The 15,346-nt window shown below is 41.3% G+C and overlaps 1 protein-coding gene and 1 pseudogene across 22 annotated transcripts in view; both read left to right on the top strand.

Moving 5' to 3' along the window:
- LOC147018716 (uncharacterized) overlaps positions 1-15,346 on the top strand; it is a 457,423-nt gene that overhangs the window by 309,285 nt on the left and 132,792 nt on the right. For 17 of the 22 annotated variants that reach the window (XR_015062500.1, XM_085898687.1, XM_085898685.1 and 14 more), the window contains 4 exons: positions 1,027-1,125; positions 3,864-4,018; positions 4,200-4,411; positions 13,441-13,645. Coding sequence is in view for 21 of the 22 variants with exons in the window: in XM_085898687.1 (XP_085754813.1) it covers positions 1,027-1,125; positions 3,864-4,018; positions 4,200-4,411; positions 13,441-13,645 (671 nt within the window). In the remaining variant the exon portion in view is untranslated. The remainder of the gene's footprint in view (positions 1-1,026; positions 1,126-3,863; positions 4,019-4,199; positions 4,412-13,440; positions 13,646-15,346) is intronic. The other 5 variants (XM_085898691.1, XM_085898700.1, XM_085898697.1 and 2 more) reach the window with 1 other exon arrangement.
- Positions 9,656-10,745, top strand: LOC147018717 (uncharacterized; annotated as a pseudogene).

The following is a 15,346-nucleotide window of genomic DNA, read 5'->3' as shown; positions in this document are numbered from 1 at the left end:
GTTCCTCTTCCGTCAAGAGGTCCTTCAATCGGAGGTCATGTTGGATGACATTGTTAAATCTTTTTTCATGCCCATTCACCCTCTGAATGGCACATGCACACAATCCATATCTCAATCGTCTCAAGGCTTTAAAATCCTTCTTTAACCTGTCTCCTCCCCTTCGTCTACACTGATTTAAGTGGATTTAACAGGTGCAACCAATAAGGGACCATAGCCTTTGCCTGGATTCACCTGATCGGTCTATTTCATGGAAAGATTAGGTGTTCTAAATGTTTTGTACACTACTTTCTACTTTCTTGCTCACTGTAAGGAAGTTGTTTGATTTGCAGTTTTTTTAAATGACTTTATTCTGTTTTTGCTTCTCCTGCTGTTTCACCGCTCTGCCCAGCTCCTGCCCTTCCAAGTCATTCAAATTCCACAAGAAACCCTTTCCTTGTTACCCTCTCCAAATTTAAACTCTTCGCCTCTTGAACTGTCTTCCTGAACCCATTGCCGTGAACTCTTCTTTTCAGGATTTCATACTGCCAACTCATGCTCTCTTCCTTTTTTAACATCATGCTTTATTATATATGCTGACAACCTGTTCTCACACTTCTATAAAATTTTCTCCTTATGCTATGGTGCTTTCATTTATTTTCATCCCTCTCTTTTCTCTTTGCCTTATTTTGTCTCTTAATCCATTGTCCCCTGCTGAGGTTCTGCTCCTCCATTTGCCTTCGTACCTGCACAAAGAAAAGTGAAATGTATGCCTAGTAATCACAGGATGAGTGACATGAATCCATACAACAGTGCAATGAACTGGAGGGTAAATAGCAATATTTATCACTTTGTCACTTCATTGACCTTGGAAGTACAAGTTACAGAATAATTGTCAGTACTATATCCTCAATCTTTACTATTATGTATGTATTCTTTGTTATCTGTTTTATCATGTATACACTCGAGTACGTTGTTCTTTTTTTATCTGGCTTCTTGACTGCCTCACACTTTCACTGTCTTCTTCCTCACGCTGCACGGATCCTTTAGTAAGCTGCACCTGCCTAGCTGCCCTCCACCTCTTAATGAGGGTGAGAGCCTTGTTAGCCGAATCCTTCAACTGGGCCCACGTGGAACCACCTTCCTCGGGTATGCAGAGAACAGCAACCAGTACATAGAACCCAGCACAGGCAATTAACCAGTACATAGATGTAGAAATATGGCACCCAACACCACCTGCATTACCATTTAACAAAGTACCCAGTGCTATAAAGCAACCTGCACACAACACACAGCACTAAAAAAAGTATAGCAGGTAGCAGCGACCATCCAGCATAATACTTTAAATATTTGCTTTCAGCATTTCTCATAAAAATGGCTTAAAACACCATTCATAAAGTGATGCACAACCTCATCCAGAAACTATCAGGAAGTTCCACCAATCACATTCTGGAACATAGCACTAAATAAAATTTGGTTTACAATGCTATCTTGGATTTAGGAAAAGATCTACCTGAAGTTTTGCATCGTGCCACCCAGAGATTTGCATCGCGCAACTGACAGTTGGTTCATAGTTGGACCCACCAGGCAAGGGAAATAACAAAGAGGAAAAAGAGGAGAGAGAAGAGTGGATCAATTCTAGCCTTGTGGATACAAGATACTAACTAACCTAGAGTGATTAAATGGTCTCTGGAAGGCAGTTCCGTAAATGGGAAAGAGGAATAATAAAGTTCAGGTGTTTGATAAATTTTGATTTTGGGAGTTTAACCAGTAGGGCATTATTTGAAGAACACATGCTTCCTCGGGGAGATGTGGATGGTGATAAGACAGAGAGAGCAGAGGGAGTGACACCAGAGGAGAGTCAGTGTAAAACATAGCGTCCACTGACCTGTCTGCAAATTTGACATCATTGTTCGTTGACCTCATCTTGGAAGATGCCAATAATTTCGAAAGGATTTAGGAGAGATGGTCCAATATTGAAATATCACCAACCACTCTATGTTAAGAAACTCTTGGTTTCCATGGCTTCTCGAGGTTTAAGGTGGGATGCAGGAGCGCTAGCCCACAGGAGACAATATTACTCCACTGTGCTCCGAGCAAATGCTTTGGAGTCCATGCAAAGTTTTGCTGAGTCATGGAGGAATTTTGCCTGGTGTAGGATGCTAAGTCTGCTGTTGGTTTTAGTAGAGCTACAAAATAAATAGTCTGCTCAGGAAAGGTTCATGACTAAAGGACCAACAGTTCATGGTGAACATCTTCCAAAGATTGATCACAATTTAGCACACAGTACTTCACAGAAATAAAAGCACAATGTTATTCAAAATTCACAAGATAGCAGACATTGAGGAAAAAAAAAAAAAACTCCAATGTTCCAACCAAAAATGCAGGTCACGTGACCACGCACAATTTGTTTCACAGTGTGACGCAAGATCCGTACACAGTACGGCCGAGAATCCAGCAAGCAGTGTTGCCCAGAAACTACTAAGACCCAAGAAGCAATACACAGCGATACCGATAATTTGGCAAACCACCTCTTAGAAAGTGAAACGCATCACTTTGCAGCACCCGGTATACAACATCAGAAAACTAGAATGGGCACTCGGTGGGGCGCATACCTTCGCCTCCGCTACTTTTTTGTTCTTGGCATGAGAGTGGGGGGAACAGAACAGTGAACATTTTGGTGTTGGTTTCATGCAAATCGGTTTTGATTTGACCGTGTTATGACAAAAACCGCATATTTTGAAAGGTCGTGACCCCACTGACCTTTGACCCCCAACCGCTAACAAGGGTAATGACGTAATTGTGTCATGTCGCCCATCACAATTTTGGGCAATGAATTCTGAACATTTTGGCATCGGTTGCATGCCAATTAGATCAAAATTGACCGCGCTATGGTAAAAATACGAATTTGACCTTTCCGTGACCTTGACCTTGACCTTTGACCCGATCGCTCCCAAAATCTAATCAAATGTTCCTTGGATAATAACCCATCATCTCACCAAATTTCAAGCGATTTGGTTTAATACTTTCTGAGTTATGCGAATAACAAACAAACACACACACACACACACACACATATTCCCAAATAAATAAATAAATAAATACACAGCGACCAATACATAACCTTTCGCAGAATGCGAAGGTAACAACATCCCACTAAGTACAACCTATCAACTTGCATGCACCACCTTGAAGTTTGCATGCTCGTCCTTTCATAAACATTCTGGTGATGCCATTTCAGGTCCAGAGACATCACTTTGAGGTTATTGTAGTGGTTATCCTTTTTGGATCTTTCTTTGTATTACTTGTGACTAAGTGAAGTGTTTGTTGTGTTTGCACTCTCTGCATGGAAGCATGTATGTGTTTGCTTTTGGTAAATGCTTTTTATAATTGTTTTCAAAAAAAATTTCACCATTTCATTTGCAAAGAATGCCTTTTTTGATTTTAGGTTAATTTCATATGATCACTCTTTTAATTTTGATGTCTATTTTTTTTAGTCACAAAGTTTCTTTCACTTGACAAAAAAATTTTTATTGATGCTTGTGTTCCTTTCTTCTTTGCACGTACAATGTAATTACTGTTTATGTTTGCTCCTGCTTTCTTATCCAAACAATGTTTTCTACCCTTACATACTGTTAATCAATGATGGTGTTCAAAATTTTGGGGGGAAAAAAATCTCTGCCCACCAGTATCACTGCTTTATAGGAGGCTTGAAAATGTATTTGGTTACTCCTTTGATTTCACGATGTGTTCAAACTTCTTCACCAATGAGGCCTGGAAACGGCTCACTCCTTTTGATCCTTGTGAATATATTTAACTTCACAATTCTTCACTAATTGCAATATTTTGCCTTCGCTTTCCTGAATTCTGCCAACTGTTATCCTTAGGCCAGTGATCGTAGAGATCCCACATTTTGCTTCTTTGCGACATGTGGAAAGGGAACTGATTGTGTTACGAAGTGAAACCGGTGAGACATGGCGGGAACACCAGTATGAGGCTACACAGGAAGAGCTCAATCAGATCCTCAATGGAATGGACGAAGGTGCTTTTGGGGTCGTGCGGGTTGAATATTGAAAAGATTTGGGATAATAGGTGTTCTGGAAAATTGCAAATTTGGAATTGCATTTATGGCTGGAATATAGAAGCCTTTGTTTTACAAGTAACATTGTTCAACACTTTCTAAAACTCACTTTTGAATGCTGTTCTGGTGATGTTTCTTCCAGAATTAGATTCCCCAGAGCAGCTTGCACGGAAGCACATCTGCAGGGTGGTGACAAGAGACTTCCCACAATTTTTTGCTGTGGTGTCACGCATTCGACAGGAAAGCCACCCTTTTGGGCCAGAGGGGGGCATGCTGAGCAGTCAAACGGTTCCACAAGTCCAAGCGGTTTTCCCTGAGGGTGCACTTACAAAGAGGATACGTGTTGGGCTACAGGTTAGACATTATGTCATTCTTGTCACTGTGACACTACACCGGTGTGACTTTATCCAGTAAGTGAATGCCACTTTATTGCCATATTGGTCTTTCAGGAGTATTCAGAGACAGCACACTTAACTTCGACCTACATAGCCTGAGTTCGATTCTCAGCATGTCTATAAACTGTTGGATTGGTGCTTCACAGGCAGGGCTTTGCATCGCAAAATTCACTGTCCCTACGATGGATGTTAATCTTGTGATGCATCTTCTCACATTAGTTGATGGAAGTTAATGATCCTCAGGTTTCTTTCATCACTTGGCCCCCTGACCTGCCCACATCACTGACAACCATTACAAATTCCTGCCATAAATAACTGCGGGTAGCAACCTACAAGTAATGACATATCTTCTCAGATATTCCTTCAATCCTGGTTACACTGCTTTCTATCTGAGAGTGTGGTTGATGTGTGGGCAGCACTGCAGCAGCTCTGATACTATAAATAAATTGACACACCATGCAAGGTGTTCATCGTCATGTGTGAACAGCTTTCTTTAGCTGCACCAGGCAACCATATCTGCAAAGCTTGTGGAACATACGTGTGAAGTTTCCCCTCAATCTGTCAAGTTATTCTGGGGAAGATAATTGGACAAATGCAGGTTTTGTGGGGAAGAAACAGAAAGTACCAATCACCTCCTTTCGGGATGTAAAAAAAATCCACTCATGTCGAAACAGCTGTACACAGAAAGATATGACAGCATCTGCAGAAGGACATCCATAAACATTTAAACATCCTGGTCCCAGAACAATCATGGAGACACAAACCAAGTCCAATCCTTGAAAATGAACATACGTACAATGCTCATGCATGACAAGATGATCCTGTAAAGTGTGGACATTGCAAACAAAGCACTGCATCTGGACATGGTGTTCAAACACAAAAAGGAAAAATTGGTATTGTTGATCGAGGTTTCAGTTCTCATTGACTTTGGACTAAATTCTACAGAAATAAGGAACATGAACAAATACCAGGATCAGAAAAATGAGGTCAAGACGATGTGGAAATTGAAAAAAGCTGAAATTGTACCAGTGATAGTCGAAGCTTCAGGAATGATGAAGTAAACCCTCACTGAGCATTTAAAAATAATCCCTGGGAATATCACTACAAACGAGTAACAAGTAAAGGCTGTCAGAGGTTCAGTGAAGATTCTGAAAAGAGCCCTTGGAACGAGGTGATGAGAACGAAATTTCACAGTTTAGTTCATGAATTATGATCCTTTACCAAAAAAGGAGGTAGAGATTTTGAGTTCTGGGAGCTACCACCTCCTGAAACCTGCAAATGGAGATAACAACCAAAGGGAAGATAAAATTTAAAGGTTTATTGTTCAAACAAATATGACTGCCAGACCATGTGACCAATGAGGTTTAAATTTATAACCTATATTCTCCAAGGCTAGGAGATAATGTGCATGAAGTTTTGCATCGACCTAGTAAGTTGTTGTGGAGAGGATTTTAAAAGTTTTTTTAATGGAATATTTTGAAATGTTTTTAAAAGATTTTTTGAAAGGTTTTTAGCTCGCCTGTTTGAATAACAGAGAGCTATAGCGATACCCCTGGCGTGAGCGTCAGCATGAGCATGAAAATGTTAAAGTTTTTGGTGCAAGTTATTTAGAAGCGTGCCATTCATTTAATATGTGTACTAGGATGCTGATATTTGGCAGGGAGGTTCCTTTGGGGTATATTATTGATGTAGTGAAGTTGAAATTAAAAAATAATTTCAAATGTTTTAAATTTTTGACCTGATTTGAACTTAACTTTTTTGTAGCACATCAACGTTAAAGTTTTTGGTGCAAGTTATTTTTTAGAAGCTTGCCATTCATTTAATATGTGTACTAGGATGCTGATATTTGGCATGGAGGTTCCTTTGGGGTATACTATTGGTGTAGTGAAGTTGAAATTAACAAATTATTTTAAAAATAATTTAAAATTTCAACCTAAGATGGTGTCAAAGCCACCCAATGCTCGCCTGTTTATACTAGATGCTTGTCATTCATTTAATATGTGTACTAGTTTACTGATTACAATATACAAATACATATATTGCTTTAAAATTATTTGGATCAGACTTCACTGCAATGCTTTATAAAAAATATTATTAGACTAGTCTTTTAAAAACGAAAACGATAAATGTATAAACAGGCGAGCATTGGGTGGCTTTGACACCAACTCTCTGGTTATGCCTCTGCTGATGAAGTCACCAATGGCATTATGGTTTCAGGTTGTCCATACGTCCATGCTAATTTTCTCTGTTTTCTCTGCAACCGTTTACCCGATTGCCACAAAATTTTCACCATTGGTGCTGCTACTCAGGTGGAATGTTTTAATAATTATGATGTCATAGGTCACAAGATGTGGCAGCCATGTTGAAAAAGCAGGAAAACTTTGGATCTCTGTATCTCCGAAACCACTTCTTGGTAAAAAATGAAACTTGGCACATGTGAAGTACTCCCCATGGGAAACAGGTGCAATTTTTTGATGATGTCATTGGTGGCTTCTTTATGACGTCATAACTACAGACGTCAAACGCTTTATCCATTAGTATGAATTTTTTTTTAAGGGTCATCTAGAGCGAAATTGTCTTGGGGGAAAAAATTGATGACATCATCGGTCATGTGGTTCGGCAGCCATATTGTTTTTAACATAAAAACTTTCAAAAATCTTCTTCTCCAAAACGGCTGAACAGATCGAGGTGAAACTTTACAGGTATGATTGCCGAGCCATGAGGAACTAAAAGTTCTCGACCTCTGATGTCATGGGTCACATGGTTTGGCAACTATGATTTTTTGAAGAAGAAACCTTGAAAAATCCCCTTCTCAGAACGGCTTGACAGATCAAGGGGAAACTTCATCCAAATGTTCCCCAAGCTTTGGGGATACCAGGATGTTTATGAATAATTACGAGGTCACATGGTCTGGCAACCATATTGGATTGAATGAAAATATTTAAAATAATTATTTCTCTTGAACCGCTTCATCAATTGACGTGAAACGTCACAGTTATGAAGTCATGTGGAATATATGTTTTAAATTTCAACCTGATCGGATGCATGGTCTGGCATCCAGAATTATTTAATATTTTGAATCTGGGTTCAGAGATTGAAATATAACTTGATACAAGTATTATAATGATGTAATTATTTGGGCGGAGGCATATCTGGCGACATCACGACATCAAAGAGTGCCCTTCTAGTTTTTATTCCTATACTGTATTTTCAAAGGTTTTTATTAAGGTACATTGCTATCTCATCTTAGCATTCTTTTGAGAAATTAGCTGTGACTAGTCAGCATCTGCTCTAAGAAGTAAGGGCACCAAAGGTGGGTCAATGGTATGTTTTCACCCCTGTCTATCTGTCTGTCTCTGTCTGTCTGCTTGGCTGTCTGTCTGTGAACAGGATATCTCAAAATATTGTAAATAGATTCCGATGAAATTTGGTTGACAGGTTGAGTATGTGACAAGGAAGAGTTGATTCAATTTTGGTGAAGATCCGAATCCGCATCTGGATCTGAGAATTTTTTTAAGTGATTCTTCATCATTGAGAGATAGGGCCAAACATGATGTATAACATGATATCTCAAAAAGTCGCAGACGGATTTGGATGAAACTTGGTGAACAGGTTGGGTAGGTGACACGAACAAGCTGATTAGATTTTGGTTATGGTCCAGATGCAGATTGAGCCTATCAATGGGATAGAAAACATACACTGTTCAGCCTGGTGGAGGTATGCGCTCTACTGTGTGCTGTTATAGTTCTTTCTGCAATGACAATGAGTGCAGTCCATTGTATTAAATGGTAAGACTCATATTCAGGCTTGAGAAGTTAGGACTAGGACTCAGACTTTGATATCATAAAGTCACCGAATTAGAGGTTTTTAAAATCATAATAACTCTTAGACAGCACCGTCTGGAGATTTAAACAACATGAACAACAGACACACAGACCTCCTTATCTGCGATGGTTACATTCCTGGAAAACCTCACGAAGATAGTATTCGTGAATGCAGATACCTGTAGTTAATTGGAAAAAGGGGGTTATGTTCCCGGGTCAGACTGAACATAGGGGGCGGAATGGTAAATGGTAAAAGAACAAAGATGAAAATGAATAAATGACGACAGTAGACAGAACAGTGTGTTTTACTGACATTTGATGATGATGACAATGGTGGTGGTGTTGGAGAGGAAGTCAGAAGGATGATTCCTGCCCACTGCAGACACACTCACACCCATAGCCAGCTTGTCTAACACATTCACCCTTTCATTTAAACACTTCAATTTCCTCTGCCTCTTTCCAGCGGACTCACCTTCCCCACTCACCTGATGTTTACAGGCTATGATTAACGGTGATTATAATTTAATGATGGCGAGTTGAGAGGTGAGTGGGTGCGATTAAAATTTAATGAAAGTGACTGGGTGAGTAGGAGGGTGACATGGGGGGCCGGGTGATGGGGGGTGTTGCAAACTTGTGAATACATGGGTCGTGAATGTGGAATCTGTATACATTTGTGTTTCACACCATCACATGTGGGGGGTCACACCATCACATTGTATTTCATCATCTGAAGGAAGTGTCAGAAACTTATCTTCTTCATTACTATCAACCAGGGGAGCCAGTTTACCTCCATTGTGATGCTAGTCTTCGAGGTCTCATGGCACCAATGCTTTCAGGTACATGGAAATCATTTAAGGCCAGCGGCATATGCAAGCAAACCCTATTGGATATTGAACGTAAGCTATTGGCTATCATGTTCGGTATCAAACATTTCCATACCTACCTGTACAGTGGCAGTTTTATTGTGCTCATGGACCATAAACCATTGTTGATGATCATTGATAAACCTCCGAGATTGCAATAAATGCTCATCAGACTTCAAGGGTATAACTTTACATCAGGGTACCACCCTGGGGCAGACAATGAGCTTACTGATGGTCTATCCTGCCTTCCTAGTCCACTCAATACAACTATAATTGATTTGGACTTCAGTGTTGATTTTTTTTGTCTACTTCTCCTCTGAGAAGTTTTCTCAGCTACAACAGAAAACTCCTTGTGATTCTGACCTGAGTGAACTTGGAAACCTTATTATCAGTGGATGGCCAGACTATGTGAAGGACTTCCCAGATGCTCTTAAAAAGTACTGGAGTCTTCAGGCTGAGTTGTCAATTGAAAATGGTGTAATTCTTAAAGGTGAGGAAGTCCTTATACCTTAGAGTATGAGACACGACATTCTGCAGCAACTCTACTCAGGCCATTTCGGCCATGTGAAAACCAAACTGCTGGCTAAGGACACTGCATACTGTCCTTCGCCAGCAGCTTGTGTAAGCAGTGTAAGGCCACTCATTGAGCTTCATGTTGAGATGGTGAAATCCATCCTGCGCAAATCAAAAGTGCAGGGAATGAGTTTCATCTAGCACTGCTAGCTTGGCGCTCCACCATGCCTGTTAGCTCCCACTTGGCGAGTCCTGCTCAACTACTAATGGGGAGAAAAGTGAAATCACTATTTCCAACCGAAATCGCCAACACACATGATGATGACAACCTCATACACGAGGGGCTGGAGAGGCGTCGCCACTCACAAAAACTCTACCACGATCATCATGCTTGTGCACACAAAATGTCATGCCTCGATCCTGGACAAAGAGTTCGCATTCAAAACTCCAACAACCATTGTTGGAAGCCGGGCAAAATCCACTCCACATATGAAGTCACACTCATATTTGCTTGTATCACCAAATGGTCAAATGCTCCGACTCAACCAAATTCAAATTCAGGAGCTTCCAGCATGTGTTGCGGTGTCCCATCAATCTATGAGCCAAAAAGAGAATTCTCAACCCACTGTGAACAGAAATGGTGAACCATCTGCAGGGTCCAGTGTTGAACCTGTGAACCATGATTGTGACATCACTCACACTACCAGAGTAGAGGTGGTTCGTCAACCTCCCCAGCAGTTTGCCAGTTGTAGTCACATGTTGCCTCCTTCGCAGAGCCTGACAAAGGTCCATACCAGGTCTAGCCGAGCTGTGAAAACGCCATGTTGTCTTGATCTATAAACATTTTGGTTATCTGATGTTAACAGTTTCAGTTTGCTATCTGGTGTTGCAATGGTATGACAATAGTTTACTGTTTTTACTTTGTTTTCATTGGACTGGAAGCACTGGTGTGTGGTTTGGTAAAGAGGGAGAGTGCCGTGGTGCGGCAAATTCTGGGGCTTAGCTTTGCTTGGTGCACGATGATTCTGGTACTGCAATAAACCCGATCATTCTCTTTGAACATTCCCTCTCTATCATCAACATCAGAAATTTACAAATGTTGCATTACCTTTGTGACATGTCCATCCTTGAACTATTATTATCCTGCGCACGCAAAGTGAAACATGGGGTGAAGCAATTGGTTCATGTCTGTCCATCTGTCATATTAGTTCATGATCATCAGTTTATGATCACGGAACAATTTATTTTAAATTTAATGTTATATTTTAAATATGAATTGGAACATGAATCATTAGACAAGTTTGCTGTTTTACCGTACCTTGGCTCAGAATTCATCCCGATCACACATGCGCAGAGAGGAATAAGATAACTTTTTTTATTTTGTCTGCCTGTTTGGCAATCAAACAAAATCGAAAATCATTCCAAAATGGAAACTTACTGTTTTTAAGGACGTCATAATGGACACATACGACAGGCATGAATAACTAATGCAATGTGTTGTATAGGGTGATGTAATAGACACTGGGTAAAACCACGGTAAAATGCGGAACTAATTTATTTGTAGATTATTTCAATCTATATTTTATTTAAATTGAATTATATACTTGAACACGAGAACACAAATCACCTTCGTATTACTTCCAAGACCCTCCAGTTTTGCAGTACATGGACATGTTCCATCAGGATGTGTATAAGGGTGGTGTACAACACATTAACACTGCTTCAATAGCGTTAAACTTCCGGATTTTTGTTAAATGATCTTTAAAATCACTATTTTATTAAAACTGAATTACTGTACATACTTGAATATTGCATGGGCTATCCTTTTCTATGAACTCTGTAGTTTTTAAATGTACAAGGATGGTCATGTCACACATCACACTTTTAATGATGAAATAATGGTAATTTTGAATATCATTTGACTAATTATGTAAAATTAGTACGGGCCCGTAGAGGTGGGCCCGTAGGTGCGTGCCCGTAGGTGAGTGCCAGTATATGCAGCCCTCTCTCGCCCCCCTCTCTCGCCCTCCTCTCTCGTCCCCCTCTCTCGCCCCCCTCTCTCGCCCCCTCTTGCCCCGCCTCTCTCGCCCCTCTCTCTCGCCACCCTCTCTTGCCCCCCCACTCTCATCCCCCCTCTCTCGCCCCTCTCTCTCGCCCACTCTCTCACCCCCTCTCTTGCCCCCTCCTCTCTCCCCCATTCTTGAATTGTGACGCCCCTCTCTCTCACCCCCTCTATCCCCCCTCTCTCTCCCTCTCTCACCCCTCTCTTCCCCTCCTCTCTCCCCCTCTCTGCCCCCTCTTTACCCCTCCTCTCTCCCCTCCTCCCTCACCCCCTCCTCCCTCACTCTCTGTAAATGTATTCACAAATGTATTCACAAAAAACAAACAAATAAACAAATAAACATTAATTGTGACATCATTCGTGATGTCATAGCACTGTGTCTTGTCATTGGTGGACAGACAAATGGCCGTAACTTGGGAACCGCTTATCCGATTAATACCAAACCTCGAAAAGGCACACCACGGGTCCCCAGCAATATTCCTGGCAAGTTTCAATCAGATCGGACCGTCAATCATGCAAAAAAATAAAAATAATAAAAAAATTAATAAATAAACATTAATTGTGACGTCATTCGTGATGTCATAGCACCGTGTCTTGTCATTGGTCGACAGATAAATGGCCATAACTTGGGAACCGCTCGTCCGATTGATATCAAACCTCGAAAAGGCACATCTGCGGGGCCCCGGCAATATTCCTGGCAAGTTTCAATCCGATTGAACCGGCGGTCGTCGAGAAACTGCGGTCGCAGACAAACAGACATACACACACACACAGATTGCTGGAATTATAGATAGACCAGTACGTGCCCGTAAAAAAAAATAAAAAATAAAGAAAAATTTCATAAATAAATATTCCAACTGCGAGCAAGAAACAACCACACAGGCCGTTTCTTCGCTCTCGTGTGCCCGTACGTGCGTGGCCCGGAAGTTCGCATATCACGGTTATGATAATTCGCAATTTAGTTTTAATGGCCAATTATTCAATTAGCGACAACGTATTTTGCCTTTTCGCAATGTCGTCGCAAGGAAAAACAAAAAGAGAAGAGAAGAGAGAGAGAGAGAGAAAAATTTACTTCCTGGTTCAGAGCATACCAGTACTCTGATGTTACCGAAATTTATGCACCATCTCATATGAAAACGATCATAACTTGGGGCATTGTGTTTATCTATAAATGCGTATAAGAAATCGAGAAATTATTAGAATGCACGAAGTCATCACTCTCCGGAAGCCCGTACGTTGTAACCCGTAATGGGAACACGGCTAAGCTTCCCTTCCCCCATCGGCCACACCCACGCAACAACGTGTCTTGTCATTGGTTGGTAAATAAATGGCCATAACTTGGGAGGCACTTGTCCGATTAATATCAAACCTTGAAAAGGCACATCCTCAGGTCCCCAGCAATATAGCTGACAAGTTTCAATTAGATCGGATCAGTGGTTGTCGAGAAACAGCGGTCACAGACACACACACAGACACACAGACACACACAAACACACACAGACACACACAGACACACACAGACACACACAGGCACACACGGACACACACAAACACACAGACACACACAGACACACACACACACACACACACACACATTGCTGGAATTATAGATAGATTATAATTTTTGACATTAAATCATACTAATGTTTATTGTATATTAATTATGCTTGCTGTTTCTGCTCTTAGTTTCTTTTTTTTAACCTTCTTATCACTTCCTAAACACTAGGTGCAGCCAGTTCCTGAGGATCTTGTGTGCAAGATCTTGGGAAATAAAGCTTCTTTCAGTCCTATCATTACTCTGGAACCTCGGCGGCGAAAATTCCACAAACCAATCACTATGACCCTTCCACTACCTGAAACCTCCTTGCAAGACCTGCTCACAGGTCGTGGAGGGACATCACCGACACTGCGACTCCTTTGTAGCATCACTGGTGGGGTCCAGTTGTTATTTGAATTTTTTCTTTGAAGAATTACTACATTACATTCTTTTTTTTCTCACTGGTCGAGCTTGGATGTTCAGATTTCAGGATCTCTGATTTATTTGATGAATTGAACACATCATATTTCATGCGACTGTTTTTGAATGGGTTTTTAGCTTTGGGTATTAAATAAAGTTAAAATACAGTCTGACCTGGATAGAAGAGACCCAGATAAAAGAAAAACCCGCGTATAAGAACATGTTTTCTTATTCCCGAACATGTTCCTATGTAAATGTACACGGGGAAACCCACATATAAGAAACAGGTGTACAAAGAAAACCCACGTATAAGAACATATTTTTCAACACAAAAGTACAATTTTCTATCCGAAGCCACAGGAAAAGCTGGCATCAGTCAGCTGATGCGTTAGTTTCACTTTCCTATACAGTAGTTTTCCGGAAATTCCGAATGAGGAAGTGGTATTTTGGCTTCATCGCAAAGGCGTCCACTCGAAAAACGCTGAGTGTTGCGGAGAAAGTTGAAATTTTTGGATTCTTTAAAGTCGAAATCGCTGACGAGAGCCGATGTCATGAAAAAGTATGGCATTGGATTGTCGACCATCAGCAAAATTGTCAAAGATGAGGAGTCACTTCGTATCAAAGTCCTCAACAACTCTAACATCAACAGAAAGCGTAGCCGTGACAGCATCCACAAAGCCGTCAATGAAGCGACAACTGCTTGGTTCCATCAAGCTCGTGCAAGCAATGCTGTCGTAACAGACTGTATCGTCAAAGAGAAGGCTGCTTCGTTCGCCGTTTAGTTCAGTGTTGAGTTTGAACCTAGTAATGGTTGGCTGATGCGTTGGAAGCAAGCGAACAACGTTTCATTCAAGAAATTCCATGGCGAGAAAGCGGCAGCTGATGGTGCAGCGGCAGGCAACTGGATTAAAAATGTGCTCCCCGACTTGCTTGCGAATTATGCAGAGAAAGACATTTACAATGCCGACGAAACAGGCCTTTTTATAAGGCCATGCCCCGTGGTTCTCTAACAAGTGCCGGTGACAAGCCAGCCGGAGGTAAAGTTCCAAAAGACCGCCTGACTGTTCTTTTGTTGTGTAATCTCGATGGCAGTGATAAGCGAGGCTTCATTGTTGGCAAGTCCGCCAAGCCGCGATATTTCAACAAAGTTCATAACCTGCCATTCCTTTACTTCGCCAATTCTAATGCATGGATGACGAGTGCAATATGGTCGCAAATTCTTACCAAACTCAACTGTCAGTTGTGCGCCGGTGGTAGAAACATTGTCTTATTTGCTAAAAATTCCGCGTGCCACCATCTTCCACCAGATGTGACGCTAACGAACATAAAGCTCCAGTTCATGGCGCCCAATACGACATCTCTGATTCAACCTCAAGACCAAGGCATGATCCGAACCATGAAGGCGTACTACCGACAAGAAATTGTTTGGCTTCAAGTTGCTGCTATCGACAGCGTGCTACAGAAACCAGTGTCGGACGTGAGCAAAACTATCACAGTTCTGAAGGCGATGCACATGTTGAAACGGGCCCTCTTCATGGTTACGCCCCAGACAATCGCTAACTGCTTCAAGAAGGCTGGCTTCGTGAAATGGTCCGAAGATGAAGAATGCGATTCTGAACACAACGACGAAGAGGAAGACATCGCAGAAGCTCTGCATGTCCAGAGCATTACACAA

The sequence above is a fragment of the Eptatretus burgeri genome, chromosome 10 (genome assembly GCF_056783735.1).
Source record: "Eptatretus burgeri isolate ZD-2024b chromosome 10, Ebu_testis_v1, whole genome shotgun sequence".
NCBI lineage: Eukaryota > Metazoa > Chordata > Myxini > Myxiniformes > Myxinidae > Eptatretus > Eptatretus burgeri.
The sequence above is the reverse complement of the archived record's forward strand: the minus strand, read 5'-3'. Positions and strand labels throughout refer to the sequence as shown.